Source organism: Solanum lycopersicum, chromosome 2 (genome assembly GCF_036512215.1).
Source record: "Solanum lycopersicum chromosome 2, SLM_r2.1".
NCBI lineage: Eukaryota > Viridiplantae > Streptophyta > Magnoliopsida > Solanales > Solanaceae > Solanum > Solanum lycopersicum.
This window is the reverse complement of record NC_090801.1, coordinates 71132629-71148188: the sequence shown is the minus strand read 5'-3', so window position 1 is coordinate 71148188 and position 15560 is coordinate 71132629. Positions and strand designations below refer to the sequence as shown.

General features: G+C 35.3%; 4 protein-coding genes across 4 annotated transcripts; 2 read left to right on the top strand and 2 right to left on the bottom strand.

Moving 5' to 3' along the window:
* The first annotated feature begins 2669 nt into the window (after positions 1–2669).
* Positions 2670–6014, top strand: LOC101267176 (protein NUCLEAR FUSION DEFECTIVE 4). Its single transcript, XM_004231727.5, has 3 exons — positions 2670–3429; positions 4125–5053; positions 5163–6014. Exons 1-3 carry the CDS (start codon positions 3094–3096, stop codon positions 5668–5670), a joined length of 1773 nt encoding a protein of 590 aa, XP_004231775.1. The 5' UTR covers positions 2670–3093; the 3' UTR covers positions 5671–6014.
* Positions 6015–6222: 208 nt separating this feature from the next.
* LOC101267754 (peroxidase 51) lies at positions 6223–8519 on the bottom strand. Its single transcript, XM_010317608.3, has 3 exons — positions 7586–8519; positions 7110–7301; positions 6223–7003 (listed from the first exon to the last, which is right to left on the bottom strand). The coding sequence occupies exons 1-3, from the start codon at positions 7793–7795 to the stop codon at positions 6428–6430; spliced, it is 978 nt and encodes a 325-aa protein (XP_010315910.1). The 5' UTR covers positions 7796–8519; the 3' UTR covers positions 6223–6427.
* Positions 8520–8837: 318 nt separating this feature from the next.
* LOC101268333 (uncharacterized) lies at positions 8838–13469 on the top strand. The gene is made up of 4 exons (XM_004231731.4): positions 8838–10061; positions 10146–10213; positions 11448–11646; positions 12779–13469. Exons 1-4 carry the CDS (start codon positions 9933–9935, stop codon positions 13145–13147), a joined length of 765 nt encoding a protein of 254 aa, XP_004231779.1. The 5' UTR covers positions 8838–9932; the 3' UTR covers positions 13148–13469.
* Positions 13470–13869: 400 nt separating this feature from the next.
* LOC101268630 (ribonucleoside-diphosphate reductase small chain) lies at positions 13870–15245 on the bottom strand. The gene has a single exon (XM_004231732.5). The coding sequence runs from the start codon at positions 15031–15033 to the stop codon at positions 14044–14046; it is 990 nt and encodes a 329-aa protein (XP_004231780.1). The 5' UTR covers positions 15034–15245; the 3' UTR covers positions 13870–14043.
* Positions 15246–15560: the final 315 nt, after the last annotated feature.

Genomic DNA, 15560 nt, shown 5'->3' with positions numbered 1-15560 from the left:
TCTATCCTTTCGTTTATTTTGGTCAAAGAAAATCAAGCCCGTTATGAAATTATATAATTAAGAAGAAGAAAATAGGAAGAAGAGAAAATACTTCTTATTCATTTTGAAGTATATTCAGAATTCATAAATCTTATTTACAATGAAGAAAACCCCTTTATTTATAAGAGAAACCTAACTTTGTCTCTAAGTAGGATTCCTAACCATATTCTAAAAAGACTCCACATAATTAGATATTCACTATAATACAAATATGTTTATAACACTCCCCTTTGAATGTCAGTAGATTATGTGCCTCGTTAAATCTTACTAGATAAAACCTAGTGGGAAAAAAATCTAGTGAAAGAAAAAGAGTATACATCACGTATTAACTCCTCCTAATAAAAACATCAATCCACAGAATTGAATCTTCGTTTTTCAAGCTTGAGCATCATCTTCTTAAAAATTTTAGTTGGTAGAGACTTGATGGATAAATCAACTATAGTGTTACTTGAACAAACCTGTTGCATGTTGATATTACCATTCTTGAAAGCTCATGTGTGCAGAAAAGTTTTGACAAAATATGTTTCCTTTTATCTCCTTATATGAATCTTCCCTTCAAAATCAAAGATTTGTGCAAGTTCCTTACTTCAATCATGCAAAAGTAAGACAATATTGGAATTAGTATTAGAATGTGTCTCAATTGCACTAATTACTATCCAATAAAAGTCAAAAGATAAAGTATGAAACTTTTTTATAACATATGTCTGCCCAAATACAATCTTGGTGATGCCACATCTACAATCAAAGATTGCGATCTTTTTCACGCCTAGCATGATGACTTACACCTTATTCACTTTAAAGAATGGATCTATACTTTTACCATTTGTCAAAAGCTCTTGTTCTTCATGAATAGAACACAATCATCTAAGTATATCTTTGATAACTTAGTACCCATTCCATATTCATGTGCATCACTTAATCAATTGTCTTGTTTTAGACATTTATGCACTGTACATTCACTTCGGGAAATGGATCTGCTTCAACGAGATATATTTCATGACTTATTTATATCAAAAACTCATTATTTACCTTAGCCATCATTTTATAATTAATATGGTGCATTGAGACTCAAACCCAACGTCTTATGTCATAAACCAATAGGGGACTTGAACTCAACATCTTTCATCACAGAGCATCAAGACTCATAAAACAATTGTAATTTTATCACTTTGATGATCATTAACATTATCGTACATTATAATTACACACGAAATTGAGATTATTGATTTATTATAATCAACATTAGTGTTTAATAGATATAGCTTAATAGATCATATACCTCATATAAAGGTTGAAAACATAGCTTTCACTAAATTATGTTCATTTAATTATTAAAATAAACTAAGAAATTCCCTTCTCAATCGATTAAAATAAAAGGTATAAAAAGTCGACCGGTCTTTTTAAAAGTTTACTCCAGATCTGTCACATAAACAATTATAACTAACAAAGTAAAGATAAATCATACCTTACAAATATGAGAACCTTATTGCATAACTTACGTAAGATCTCTTTTATACTTTTCCCGTCTTCTATCATAATTCTTTAAGAATAGAACAATCGTGTTGATAACATGTTACGAAACTATATAATTAAGAAGAAGAATAAAGTAGGGAGAAGAGAAAATACTTCTTATTTATCTTGAAGTATATTCAGGATTCATAGATTTTATTTATAATGAAGGAAAACCCCTTTCTTTATAGGAAATCCTAAAATGACTCCATACAATTAGATATTCACTATAATACAAATATATTTATAATAGAGCCATAATTATATATCATTATTTTTTGGGTGTGCATTCTATTTTTAACTTAAAAACTAAAATATTAGAGAAATAAATTTCGCTTCAGTGTAATTATTTGTAATTAAAAAAAAAGAGATAAAACTGTACGAAATAAAACTCAATACAACAAACTCAATCAAAAAACATGTGCAAAAGATTTAGAGAAAGAAATTTCTCATTTAAGAGATTATCTGTTTAATTCGCTCATTAAGTGTAACATTTTTAGAAAAACAAAGTTTAATTAAGGATTCCAAAAGTGTTCGTGGGACAGGTTGGATCCAAGTGGATAGCTGTGGGGTATGGCATCATCAATCTCATATGCCAATAATAATAGCATATGAGATTAAATAAGTTTGTTCCTCTATTTTCTTTAGAGCCTGTCGGCTGCAAGTGGCCTTCTTCCAATTAATTATTCCTTTAACATTTTTTTTGAATGAAAAATATGCATCGGATCCACTTGAACCTTGTTTTTTTTGGGAAACAACAAAAGTTAATTTTGATTATTACAAATTAAGAAATACATGTTCAACCATTTTTGTAAAGGAAGCAGAATTATGACTCTCTAATAAACATGTCCCTGCCTTGGAAGTAAACTCCAAATAAGTTATCAGTCAATTTTTGTTTAGTAATATTAGGTAAAGTTGGGAGGTATTTACGCTACAGATTAAAATTTCAATATTGATAAAATTAATATATCTTTTAGATGAATAATTTTGATCGTTTTTTAGTTAATTGTTAATGTTGACTAATGCTGAAGCAATTCTACGTATATTAACACTAATTTTTATAATAATAATATATACACAAGGAGAAAAGTTTATTATAGGCAAATAAAGTAATCATTGCCGAAGTTGGCAAAGTATATCTATCTGTTGGTGAAATAGACATTTTTAAGAAGCCAACAAAATCCACCTCTCCCGCCGTCACCACTAGTCTTGCCAATGCAATAGTGCCTCTGTGTTTTGTTTCTTTCTCCAACATAGGGAACTGTTTTATGTAAATATTTTGAAAGGTCACCAAAATGATAAAAAATGAGCGACGTTTCAATATTGTCTTCCGTGCTATATTTGCCTTTTATTTTGTGGGCGACCCTTTTCTCTTGATCAAGTTGTTTACTCATTTATTATTTATTACGTACATACATCACGGAATCAAAATATATAGAGAGTAGTTTTTAATATTCATTACGGATGAAAAGGGACAGACAGGTCCTTTGACTTCCCCCAAGAAAGATTTAGAATCTGAATTCCCAAGGCAATTTTGATCTAACAATGGTTCGTTTGAAAGAGAGATTTAGTTTGTTCTTCAATAACAGATGGCTTGTATTCGTAGCTGCAATGTGGATTCAGAGTTTTGCTGGCATTGGGTATTTATTCGGCAGTATTTCTCCCATCATTAAGAGCTCTTTGAATTACAATCAGAGGCAAGTAGCTAGATTGGGTGTTGCTAAGGACTTGGGCGATAGTGTTGGATTTCTGGCTGGGACTTTATCCGAAATCTTGCCTTTATGGGCTGCTCTTCTTGTGGGTGCTGTTCAGAACTTTATTGGTTATGGCTGGGTTTGGCTCATCGTCACCGGCCGATCTCCTACTCTTCCTTTATGGCTTGTGAGTACCTATCTCTTACCCACACCCAATTTCTTTACTGCTGATTCTCAAATCTCTTTGTGTATTAATTTTTAATTACAAATGCTCTGATTTATTATTGGATCAACTACACTTCTTACTTTATTGATTTATCCTCTACATTGGGATTTATAAGTCTATTGATATCTCATTTTATGCCCCTTTCCGAACTACTAATTATATCAATAGTTTTAGTCAAATTTGGTTGTGGTGCTTCTGAATTTTGCAATGTGATCGATCCATTCATAATTATGTATTCAATTTGAACACACGAAGCTCTCATGTATCTGATATTTCTAGTTTGAAGAACTTCGAATATAATTAAATCACTCCAAATTAAGGTTGAAGAGCAAGGGGTCTTAATTGTGCACCTAATAATTATCAACTTGCCTTCTCTTCCTGAGTTTGTCAGCATAAAACCCCATCATCTATCATTTCCAATTAGAGTTTGTCAGCATTAAACCCGATTTTCACCATTTTCCTAGTGTGCAGGAAGGGGGGGAGAAAAATGCTTGTTAACTATTTTGAAATTGAATGCCCTTCTTGCAGTACGTCTTGTCTGACGTTATTTACTACTATTATGTTTTGACGGATCAAAATCGCTTGTTTACTGGGATGATTTGGCGTATACTTCTAATTTGTCCTAGAATTGACTCATTTCATCTATTTCTCTGCAGATGTGCTTTCTTATATTTATAGGAACAAATGGAGAAACCTACTTTAATACAGCCGCACTTGTCTCAGGTGTGCAAAATTTCCCTAAAAGCCGTGGCCCTGTGGTGGGAATACTTAAGGGATTTGCTGGGTTGGGTGGTGCAATTATGACTCAAATATATGCACTGATCCATTCCCCTGATCATGCTTCACTTATATTTATGATTGCTGTGGGACCGGCAATGGTGGCTATCGCCCTCATGTTTATAATTAGGCCTGTTGGTGGCCATAGACAAGTCAGACCATCTGATAGTTTCAGTTTTTCATTAATTTACAGCATTTGCCTCATTTTAGCTTCTTACCTGATGGGCGTCATGCTTGTTCAAGACCTCGTTGATGTTAGCCACACAGTCACTACAATCTTCACTGGGATTTTGTTTGTTTTATTGCTTATTCCTGTGGTGATTCCCATCTCATTGACTTTCTCGCAAGAAACTAGAGTACCATCAGAAGAGGCTCTTTTATCTGAGTCACAAAAACAAGATCCTGGAGTATCTGGACATGATCAGGAAATTATATTTAGTGAGGTTGAAGATGAGAAGCCTAAGGATGTAGACTTGCTTCCAGCATTAGAAAGGCAAAAAAGAATTGCCCAACTGCAAGCAAAACTAGCCCAAGCAGCTGCAGAAGGAGCAGTGAGGGTCAAAAGAAGACGGACCCCTCATAGAGGGGAGGACTTTACCCTAATGCAGGCTTTGATAAAGGCAGACTTTTGGATTATATTCTTCTCACTACTTTTTGGTTCTGGATCTGGTTTAACCGTAATTGATAACTTGGGACAGATGAGCCAATCTTTAGGATATGATAACACACATGTATTTGTTTCCATGATCAGCATATGGAACTTCCTCGGTCGTGTTGGGGGTGGATACTTTTCTGAAATAATTGTGAGGTACATGACATTCACTTCTTACATATTTTGACAATATTAACTGCACATTACTATATCCTTCGTTTCAATGAATATATTTCTCATGCAAGCTTGTCCTATTGACATACAGAGATCATGCCTACCCAAGACATGCAGCCATGGCTATTGCCCAAGTTGTAATGGCTTTCGGGCATTTCTTCTTTGCCATGGGCTGGCCAGGGGCTATGTACATTGGTACTCTTCTGGTAGGGCTCGGTTATGGGGCTCATTGGGCTATTGTGCCAGCTGCTGCTTCCGAATTGTTTGGCTTAAAGAATTTTGGGGCTTTGTACAATTTCCTCACTATTGCAAACCCAGCTGGTTCACTAGTATTCTCAGGTGTTATTGCTAGTAGTATATATGATAGTGAAGCTGAAAAGCAAGCTCAACAGCGTCATCCCGGCCAATGGAATGGGACATCTTTTTTGTCAAGCTTTCTAGCTGTGGATGAACCTTTAAAGTGTGAAGGTGCCATATGCTTCTTCTGGACTTCCTTAATACTTTGTGGACTCTGCATCGTTGCTTCTATTCTAAGCATGATTCTGGTTTACCGAACAAAGACTGTATACACTAGTCTTTACGGAAAATCTCGTACATAATTCATCCGGCAAGTGAAAGCTTGGTTAGAAGTTTTGAGTGATTTGCGCAGATACTCTCAACCAGCTCATGGATCCAAGAGCATTTCGTTGAGGTGATTGTTAGCCATAACCAGAACTTCCTCCAGGATGTGAGCAAGACAATGGAGATGGCGAAGCTGCCTTTTTTTTGCTGTTAGAAGCTTTTCCTATTTATGTGAGATAAATGTTCGTGTTGCGATTGTTGATTGGTGTATATTTCCATTGTCATTCAAACTTGAAATTGTGACATTTTGATTGTCAACCATTTCATTTATTGATTGTTCATTATTTTTTCTTATAATCGTAAATGGCTTTACGCTGCACAATGCAGAGGTTCCAGTCCAGTGACATTGACAACTTGCTATATTTGGAAGATCATAAATTATGATATCTAATGTTATAGGATGGCATCTACCTAAATACAATTACCAGAAAACCCAAGTAGATTTACATGCATAAAAATGACTAAAGTTCATGCTTGTTGATGATGTAAATTATTGCACCAGATGCAACCATGTTGAAGTCAAAACTGAATTCAGTAACACAGGGATTGGATTCATGCAAGTGTCCAATACAAGAATGATCGCAAAATTCGAAAGAAATCCAAGCTCTAGACCTTATACACGTGATTTATTTAAGCCAATTACATCAAATATTGCCAAAAACAAAAATAAACTATTGTAACAGGGATTTACAAAATAGCATCTTTTTTCCTTTTGTTGAAGGTAGAACATGGACCTCATGAGTTAAACCTGGTGCAGTCCAGTCTTATTTCACCTTGGCCACCAGTTTTGACCCCAACCCTTCCGAGTTTTCTCATTGCAGTGACAAAAGCTCCATTGAAGTCGAAAGCATTATTAGCAAAATCACTAACAGTGCCTTGAGAAGATTCATCAGTGAAGAGCACCTGATCTGAGGTGAACAAACCCTTTCCTTTAACCAGATTCTTGTAATACTCATTGTCAAAGGTTCGTGGAGTTGCAGGGTCCATGTTTATAGCGATAGTTGGATCTACATTTTGAGGGCACATATCCTTAAGTTCTTTAGCATATTCTGGATCCAAAGAAGGGTCAACAGGGTTGGATGGGGTAAATGAGTAGAGACGGTTTGCAAAACGGTCACAATGAGAGAAGCCAAGTGTGTGAGCCCCTGAAAGAGCTATCATGTCAAACTGGCTGAGATTGTGTCTGGCAAACATAGTGTTCAGTTGAATGAGATTGAAGTCAGGTTCTGGCAATTTTCCAGCAACCCGAGATGCCTGGGAGATGAGCCCATCACGACGTCCCAATTCTACATTGTATGAAGGGCCTCCTGCCTGAATGTTTTCACCAAAGGAAATGAACTAGTGTCAGTCTACATATTATGGTAAATGAAGAAAAAGCCAAAAAAAAGGGGTATATGGTTTCTGTGTCCTCGATTACCAGCACCACAACATCTCTAGTGGCGATAGCTAAGATATCTGCACATGATACTACTCCAGGGCACTGAGCCTCTACTGCTTGTTTTGCCTTTACCACAGTGTCAAAGCCATCTCCTGCAAGGGAAAGGTTATCCTTGGAATCCTTTTCCGCGTCTCCATTTGGTGAAGCTATCATAACAGACGCGTCACACCCCTGAGGAAATGTGCAAAAGAGAATAAGAGATGAACAATTTTAATTTGGGAAGACGAAGAATGCCAATTTTTTGCTGCCAACCAGAACAGGACCCAGAATATTGGTGGTAGCAGCTATTTTTAAAGTATAGAGTTAGAAGTCTCTTGATCTCTTTTATGTTAACAAAAATGGAGTAATTATTCTTGCTTGTTCTAAAACTTATACCATAATTCAACGAACTAATGTGGGACACTGCGATATGAGTAACAGCTTAATTCTAGAGAGAAATTGTAGCAGAAGATTACCTCAACAAAGCAATCATGGAAAAAGAGACGCAAAGTCGCTGGAATAGTGACAAAAGTCTGGCTGAACTTTAGAGACACAGCTTGCTGAACTATAAATTCCACATTAGGACAAGTAAAACCATAGAAGTTCTCTACTAGCTCCCCTTCAGCTCCGCCGAGGATCAATATGATTGCCAAGATCAACACATACAAGCCCCTCAATCTCTCCATTTTTTACTTTGTCGATGAAAAGTATTGATCCTTCTTTTCTCTCTCTTCTACTTTTCTCCCTCTACCATCCAATGACTTGTAGTAGCAGAATAAATAAACATATATATACTAAAAGTAATCAGGAAGGTAAATGAAGGCTGATACTTTTTTCACTGATTTGTTACAGGTCGTTATACTTGTTCCAAGTCCCAAAGGTTGTACTAGCTGGATGAGTGGAAAAACTTCCCAAGTAGAGTGTTTTTATCGAATAAATTAATATAGTTTGATGTGAACACTGAGTAATGAATAATTTGTTTTTTATTTGATGAGCTTGGTGGGTGGACGGTGCACCATCTATTATATTGCAGCTTACCCAATTAACTACTTCCACGTGACTATTTTCCTCTTCATACTTCATGTACGTTGCCTTAGTCTCTCAAGTATAAGAGATATAATTCTAATTTTCTTATCATTTATATTAAACCTGTGTACTGATGGAAAACGTAAAGCAATTATGGATGGTCGAACACACAAAAGAATGCGTCCAGGTCAGATCTGACGGCTGAGGGAAAAGTAAATTTCAACTACATATTAAATCAAATTCTAAATCTTAAAAAATTGGAGAATTTTAGAATTAATTGTTGAATAATTGTTTACGTGATTGCGTGTTAATACTGTGTTTAAAATATAATCACTCTTATTAGCAATATTCAACGCTGTTGTTTGGTGTTGTATTCTTCTAGTTGCAATCCAATTTGATCTACTCCCACCTAGCAAGTTATTGAGACTTACAGAAAATGACACATTAACTAATCAAATTAAAATAATTTAAAATGATCCATATTTGGAAAAAGACAATTACGAGATAAAATAACAAGCTAGATATGTATAAATACTAGTAGTATATTTTTCTTCTGTATCTAAATCACTAAATGCATACGTAATTAAATTGACTTGGGCATCTCCAACATAACAAATCAACTAATTTATCCAACCTCAAGCCACACTGTTTCAAGTAAATGACTTTTGTTTTTCAAATAAACAATTGTGCAGCGTAGCTGGGGGCCGGGAGAGACAAAAATGTGGGAGCTATTAATTTATCCTCCCTTCGCCATAGCAACTCATATAATATTAAAAAATATATGGGGTTGTTTGTATCGATTGACAAAATCTTGAGAACCCAGCTGCCATGCACCTTCGTTGTGTACTTTGTCATGCTATACACATTGACGATATATTATCACGCAAATTTTAACTCAAACTTGAAAAAACAAAATGAAATTAAATTGTGTTAATAATGTAAAAACTTGTTAGGCGCTATATATGATTATCAATGGCTTGTTAGAGTGGAAAAATGTTGATTAGTTGCATCTTCTTGCAATTTCACTTGCCAATTATATTTCCCCTTATCCAGCAACTCTATTTATAGATATAACTTAGATTTCCTTTTATTACGTGTATCAGGCTGTCAAATTAGTGTCCATAATATTAACACTTTATTTGTATTATTGTTACTCATTATTTCACAATGTATTGTACTATTTTATATGGTAGATATAATATTTGGGCAGACTGTATTGTTTGTTATTTAATAACATTTTAATTGTTTGGTTTGATCATATTATACTCTATTGTAATTTGTAAATTTACTAAAATATTCTTTATTATTTGACTAGATTTAAAAAATTAAGGTAAATGATAAAATTATAATTTGAAATATTATATAAAAATATAATTGAAAAAAGAAATTAAATAACAATGGGAACACACCAAATTGGTTATTCCATAAAATAAAAATTTTTATTGTTAGATAACAATTAAATTTAACAATATAATATAATATATTTTAAATAGCAATTAAAATAAATATTATGACATAATAATAATATAATATAATAAATAATAATAATCCAAACATAGCGTAATGGAACAATTATTTTGCTTATTGTATATGGGTTTAGACAGGATCCCCTATACGTGAATTAATATCCCAGTCCAAACGGAGAAAAAAATGAAGAGAAGGGACATAACAAAAGATCACATACTTTGCAAAATCAACTTTACATTATTTTTTATTTTTTAAATTTTAGGACTTTCGAGAAAGGAAAAAACGTCGCAAAACGGCAAAAGCATAGGTAGGGAATGAAATTCAAAATTAATGGCGATGGAGTTTGATAGGCAAATCGAATTAGGGTTTCCGTTCTGGAGCCCAACTCGTCGACGTTTTGGTCCTGATGATCCCTTCTTCGCTTACGGTAACATTCAAAGAGAGCTTCTCGCTAAGCAGGTTCGTTCCTTTTCCCTCCTCTCTATCCTCTCCATAATTTGAACTAGCGATCTATCTGTTCACTCCCTTTTTCTTCATTTCCAGGTTGCATTGGATTTGACTGAAGAAGAGAACCAGTTAGTTCAAAATAGTATCACAGATGACGAAATCAGGTATACCTATTGAAGCTCTTCCATAGTTTATCGGATTTATATACTGAGAAACATCAGAAGACAGTGACATTAAACTATAATTTTGAAGGATATTTTAACAGAATTCAGGTTCACGTTCTTAATCAGCTGCTCTTCCCTTTTTGTTGAGATTGAGGAAATATGCACTTATCTATGTGTCTGCTAGTAGCCTCAAGTACAAAAGAGAAGTTGGAATAGTTAGGATATACGTTAGGACGTGGTTGCAAAATTCTAATTAAATATGTTTTGCTGTTTTTTGTGTTGCAAAGTCGAGTGAAAGATCAGAGCCTTGATTATAGATTAAGAATAGGTGAGAATCGTGAGATGTTGATCCTTAGATACTAATATCTTCATGATGTCAGCTGTCTTTACATGCTTTTTAATGCAGTAACCTGCGAAGGTTGCTGCAGTGACGAGTTTAATACTGGGCATTTCTTTATAGTTGAATGTTGTTGGCTTTTTATCAAACACCCTTACATACTCAAGCGAAGGGTATTAAACACTTCTTGGTATACAGATAAGTTGAGAGCTGCATCCGCACAAGGAAGGTTAGGTGCACAAGCAAAAGGAAGATGGTGACAGAACTGAAAGGGAAGAAAAATTCCCCAAAAGAGTGCTTAATGTCAGTATACTGATGAATTTTCTAATAAAAATAAGCTTAGGAAAGCGGGCAACGGCTACCTCTTTTTTTTCAGTTCTGTGGTCAGCCCAAAATCGAGAACGCAGAAGTTAAGGGCTGGATTAAATTGTATCTTTATGTCTAGATATTTACAGGAGCTGAGATAATAAAGAAGAAACTAGAGGCTAACTTTACCATATATCGGTTTCCACTTTCTGGTACTAGTCAGAATATTGATCTGCAGGAAGTTTTGCATAGATTGAATAATGACCTAGTTTTGTGTTTACTATGTGATACAATCACTGTATCACTTTCTCAGATCTTCTTGGCCTAGCCACAATATGCTATAGTGCTCATTTGCACCTGCATTTACTGGTGCTGAGGTCCATTTTTCTTCTTTATTACTGTAAATTATCAAGATCCTAATTATGTATTGTTTAACTTGTTTTTTTTTTTTTTAAATGGATGTCATGTTCTTAACTTGTTATTTTTCTGTCAATCTTGAGGTGATTTCTGGGTTTGTTTACTATAACAAATTTTAGGGGGATGTATTTATACATAACTAATTTCTGATAAAATTGATTAAATGCTTGACAGCAATCTCTTCTGTCCAATCATTGGTTGTGGTGCACAGATGAAAAATCTGGATGACTTTGAAGACCACTATGTTACACGACATACTGCATCTTGTTCTGTATGCTCTCGAGTTTACCCAACATCACGCCTGCTCAGCATACATGTGTCAGAGGCTCATGATTCCTTTTTTCAGGCAAAAGCTGCTCGAGGCTTTCCCATGGTAACATTTTATCTCATAGTTTTCTTTAGGGTGTCCCATAGAAAATGAGGCAAACCCCCTTACACTGTTTAAACGTATTAGGAATATATCTGAGAAGGAAGAAAGTTGAATCAGCAAAATCACACGATTAAACAACTGATGAATTGTTTGTTGTATCATCCAATTCGCGCTCGCTCTAAAAAATGGACTATCCATGCTATAAATAGATAATCATGAAGAACTGTCATTTTCTAGAAAACACTTCTTTCGGTAATAAATCAATCCTTGCACTAAAAAGAGATTTCTAAAACAAACAATGGCTGGAGAATTAAGACTGTACCGACTTTAAATCTGGTATAATTTTTTTCTTCTCTCTATTTCAAAGTAAAGTATAGTCTGAATTCTCCAGCCATTGTCTATTTCCGAAATCATTTTGAGGTAAGGAATTGATTTATTATTGAAAGAAGAGTTCTCTGGTAAATGACAGTTCTTGTTGATTCTCTATTTATATTGCGAATGACTTTTTAAGAGTGAGCATGAATTGGATGATTCAACAAACAGATTTTCAGTTGGTGAATCATGCCTTTTTGTTGATTCAACTTTCTTCCTTCTCATGCATATTCTAAATGTAGCATGCAGTTCCTGTTTGTTAAGGTAATAGCTGAAGGGATTGTGCAGGCACATACGTGAACAGTTTAGGTGCATCGTCTGGGTTAATGTGGGGGTTATACATAACCCATCCTGAATTTGCATCATCTTGCCCTGTCCCTTCCCAAGGAGATAGATGTTTGCATGTCTTTCCAAGTTTATAAGCTGCATGTTATCGGCTTTCTTGATCTTAGTGGTTTACTGGTTGAGGAGTTAACTTCTGACCACTAGGTCAAGTGTCAAGTCTGATAAACAGAACAAAACCAACAGGATAGGTGTTCTAAAATAAAATACTTTTAAAGCTTCTGTAAAATTGTAAATACATAAATAAATTATAAGCTGCATGAATCTTTGTTGCAGAATTGGCTCTCTGATTGTGGTTGGTCATGTATCTTGTATGTGTTTAGTCTGTTCAAAGAGAGTTATGTATGAGTAACAGTCTGTTTCAATCTTTTTTTAAAATGTCTGGATGTAGCTGTTTACTGGAATTCTTGTTGTCCTGTAGTATGAGTGCCTTGTGGAAGGCTGTGATATCAAGTTGAAAAGCTACAAAAGCAGGCAGCAACATCTTGTTGACAAGCATAAATTTCCAGCATCTTATGAGTTCTTCAGAAAAGCTCGTCCATCAAAAAAACAGAGGCTGAAGCCGCATCATAAACAAGCATCTAATAAGACTCAGGAGAAGTCAAGTGCAATGCAAGTTGAGGAAGAAACAATAGACAATCTCGTTTCAGCGGTATCGAAATTAACCACTTCGGATTCTCCTTCAGCAATCAGCTTTGGCCGCAGTAGGGCTCGTGGATTGTCATTTGTGCCTCGTGCAGTTAATCGGCAGAGAGGACCAGTCACCTCAACCGGTGGAACAAAAAACTAGTGGCATGCCAATGGAATCTTGAAGCATCTGAAAATGTCAGGCTCATGTTAAGAAAGATATGATCTGAAGCTGATTGGCTACAACACAATGTGGTGATGGTTCCAACGTGTTAAACCACTGCTCTTTATGGCATGCTCAAATTTTTTTGGATGTCTTGTCAAAGGTTGTCACACCTCTGGTGGCTGCAATTAAGAGAACTAAGTTTTTCTCCTATCATGCCCAAACATGTCTAATTTTTCTTGTTAATGAATTATAGAAAAGATTGTGGTTTTCATACTAAAGCAATTAGCAGATATCAATCCAATTAGTTGGTTATATCTCATTTAAGTTTCTCGTGAAAATATATGCACTCCTGCCAATGGGTGCAGCATTAGCATTTCAATTTGAATTTGATGAATTCGTGTTGCACAGTCAAAGTGCCCAATGACCCATGGATGGGGCATAAATTATACCCCATTTAGTGAAAAGATTCAACATTAGACTGTTTCATGAAAATATTTCAGGGAACATTGGGTAACATGAGCCCAATCATTCACCTCAGAATTTAGCAAACCCAATTTTCTAGGTAGATTTGTTACTTGGTGTGCTGGAACAAAATGAACTTGATTGATTGATTGGTGGGTTTGTTCCTGGAATATTAAATCTGAAATTCAGTTAATAGGAAATGGGTCGGTTTCAACATATCAATTCAGAAAAATTTAACATCCAAAGAAATAAAAAAGTTGGTGGAAGTGCTGTAAAAGCACATTTCATACTGGGACAATGAACAAATATCATAACTAATTATTACAATACTTCTACTGATATATATTATTAAGTACTTATATAACGGAACCTTAAAAGAAGAACATAAAACTAATTTCAAAAAATACAAAAAAGGAGCTAGAGTACTAAATTTAAAAGTCCTCATCCAGCTTGAATTCATGGGTATCACCATTACCATTCAAACTGGACATAACTGAGGCTTTCTGATACTCCCCAACTCTCTTCTCAAAGAAATTAGTCTTCCCTTGTAAACTAATCAGCTCCATCCAATCGAATGGATTCTGAGCATTGTACATCTTGTCATAACCCAAAGCATCCAACAATCTGTCAGCTACAAACTCTATGTATTTACTCATCAAATCTCCATTCATTCCCACCAGAGCACAAGGAAGAGCATCACACACGAACTCCCTTTCTATCTCCACAGCATCTGCAACAATTCCCCTGACTCGCTCCTCAGTTAGCTTCGTCCTTAGCAAACTGTAAAGCAAACACGCAAAATCACAGTGCAAACCTTCGTCTCTTGAAATTAACTCATTTGAGAAGGTTAATCCAGGCATTAACCCCCGTTTTTTCAACCAAAATATCGAACAGAAGCTTCCGCTGAAGAAAATCCCTTCAACACAAGCAAAAGCCACCAAACGCTCCGCGAAAGTTTCGGACCCATCGATCCAACGAAGGGCCCATTTCGCCTTCTTTTCAACACAAGGGATTGTCTCAATTGCACGGAACAATTTGCTCTTTTCGTCAGAATCCTTGATGTACGACTCCAACAGCAAACTGTACATCTCGGAATGGATATTCTCAATGGCGATTTGGAACCCATAGAAAGCACGAGCCTCGGCAACCTGGACATCTTTCATGAACCTTCCAGCGAGGTTCTCTAAAACGATGCCGTCTGAGGCGGCAAAAAAGGCAAGAACATGAGTGATGAAATGCCTTTCACCGGATGTTAGGTTTTCCCAGTGACGAGTATCGGTGGAGAGATCGACTTCTTCTGCCGTCCAGAAAGATGCCATGGCTTTCTTGTACATTTCCCAAATCTGTGGATACTGAATTGGGAACATACAGAATCGATCTGGGTTAGAGGCGAGCAAAGGCTCTTCTGGGATAAGAGGCATATTTTGTTTTGGATAAGAAATTCTAGGGTTTAGTGAGAAGAGATGGCTGCTTGAGAAAAATGATGGGGAATGTGAAGATATTTAAAGACGGCAAAGGCAAAAGGTGTTAGGTTTGAATTAAAAGCAGTAAGCGCGGTATTTGAATTTTTTAGGAGAAGCTTGCGGGAGAATGAATATAATCCAATTGGCTGGGGGACTAAACCACAAAATTTCGACTTTCAAATTTTGCCGCCATTATTAAATATTTCACTTTTACATTTCTCCAAAGCGTGCACCGTACGCATTTGCATTTCGTGCGCTAAATTTTGATGCAATTCATTTGACCAAACAGAAGTAATTCTATTTCTGGGGTTTGATTGAAAAGAAAAATCTTCAAATACTTCTGAAAAAAAAAGCCATTTCAAGTCTATTTGTATCTCAATTGTTATATTACAGTTTAATTGTAACTATTGGCCGTCATTTATCAGCTATGTGTTTCGTTACTCAAACGGATAAAAGATTATTCTATTATATATACAACATATAAA

Bases quoted from the DNA above. Each gene is read 5' to 3' on its own strand.
- LOC101268333 (XM_004231731.4), top strand. From the start codon at position 9,933: ATGGCGATGGAGTTTGATAGGCAAATCGAATTAGGGTTTCCGTTCTGG. The intron at 10,062-10,145 runs GTTCGTTCCTTT...CTTCATTTCCAG, and splicing joins GAGAGCTTCTCGCTAAGCAG to GTTGCATTGGATTTGACTGA. The intron at 11,647-12,778 runs GTAACATTTTAT...GTTGTCCTGTAG, and splicing joins CTGCTCGAGGCTTTCCCATG to TATGAGTGCCTTGTGGAAGG.
- LOC101268630 (XM_004231732.5), bottom strand. From the start codon at position 15,033: ATGCCTCTTATCCCAGAAGAGCCTTTGCTCGCCTCTAACCCAGATCGA.
- LOC101267754 (XM_010317608.3), bottom strand. From the start codon at position 7,795: ATGGAGAGATTGAGGGGCTTGTATGTGTTGATCTTGGCAATCATATTG. The intron at 7,302-7,585 runs GTAATCTTCTGC...ACATTTCCTCAG, and splicing joins TCCATGATTGCTTTGTTGAG to GGGTGTGACGCGTCTGTTAT. The intron at 7,004-7,109 runs GTAATCGAGGAC...GAAAACATTCAG, and splicing joins CTAGAGATGTTGTGGTGCTG to GCAGGAGGCCCTTCATACAA.
- LOC101267176 (XM_004231727.5), top strand. From the start codon at position 3,094: ATGGTTCGTTTGAAAGAGAGATTTAGTTTGTTCTTCAATAACAGATGG. The intron at 3,430-4,124 runs GTGAGTACCTAT...ATTTCTCTGCAG, and splicing joins CTACTCTTCCTTTATGGCTT to ATGTGCTTTCTTATATTTAT. The intron at 5,054-5,162 runs GTACATGACATT...ATTGACATACAG, and splicing joins TTTTCTGAAATAATTGTGAG to AGATCATGCCTACCCAAGAC.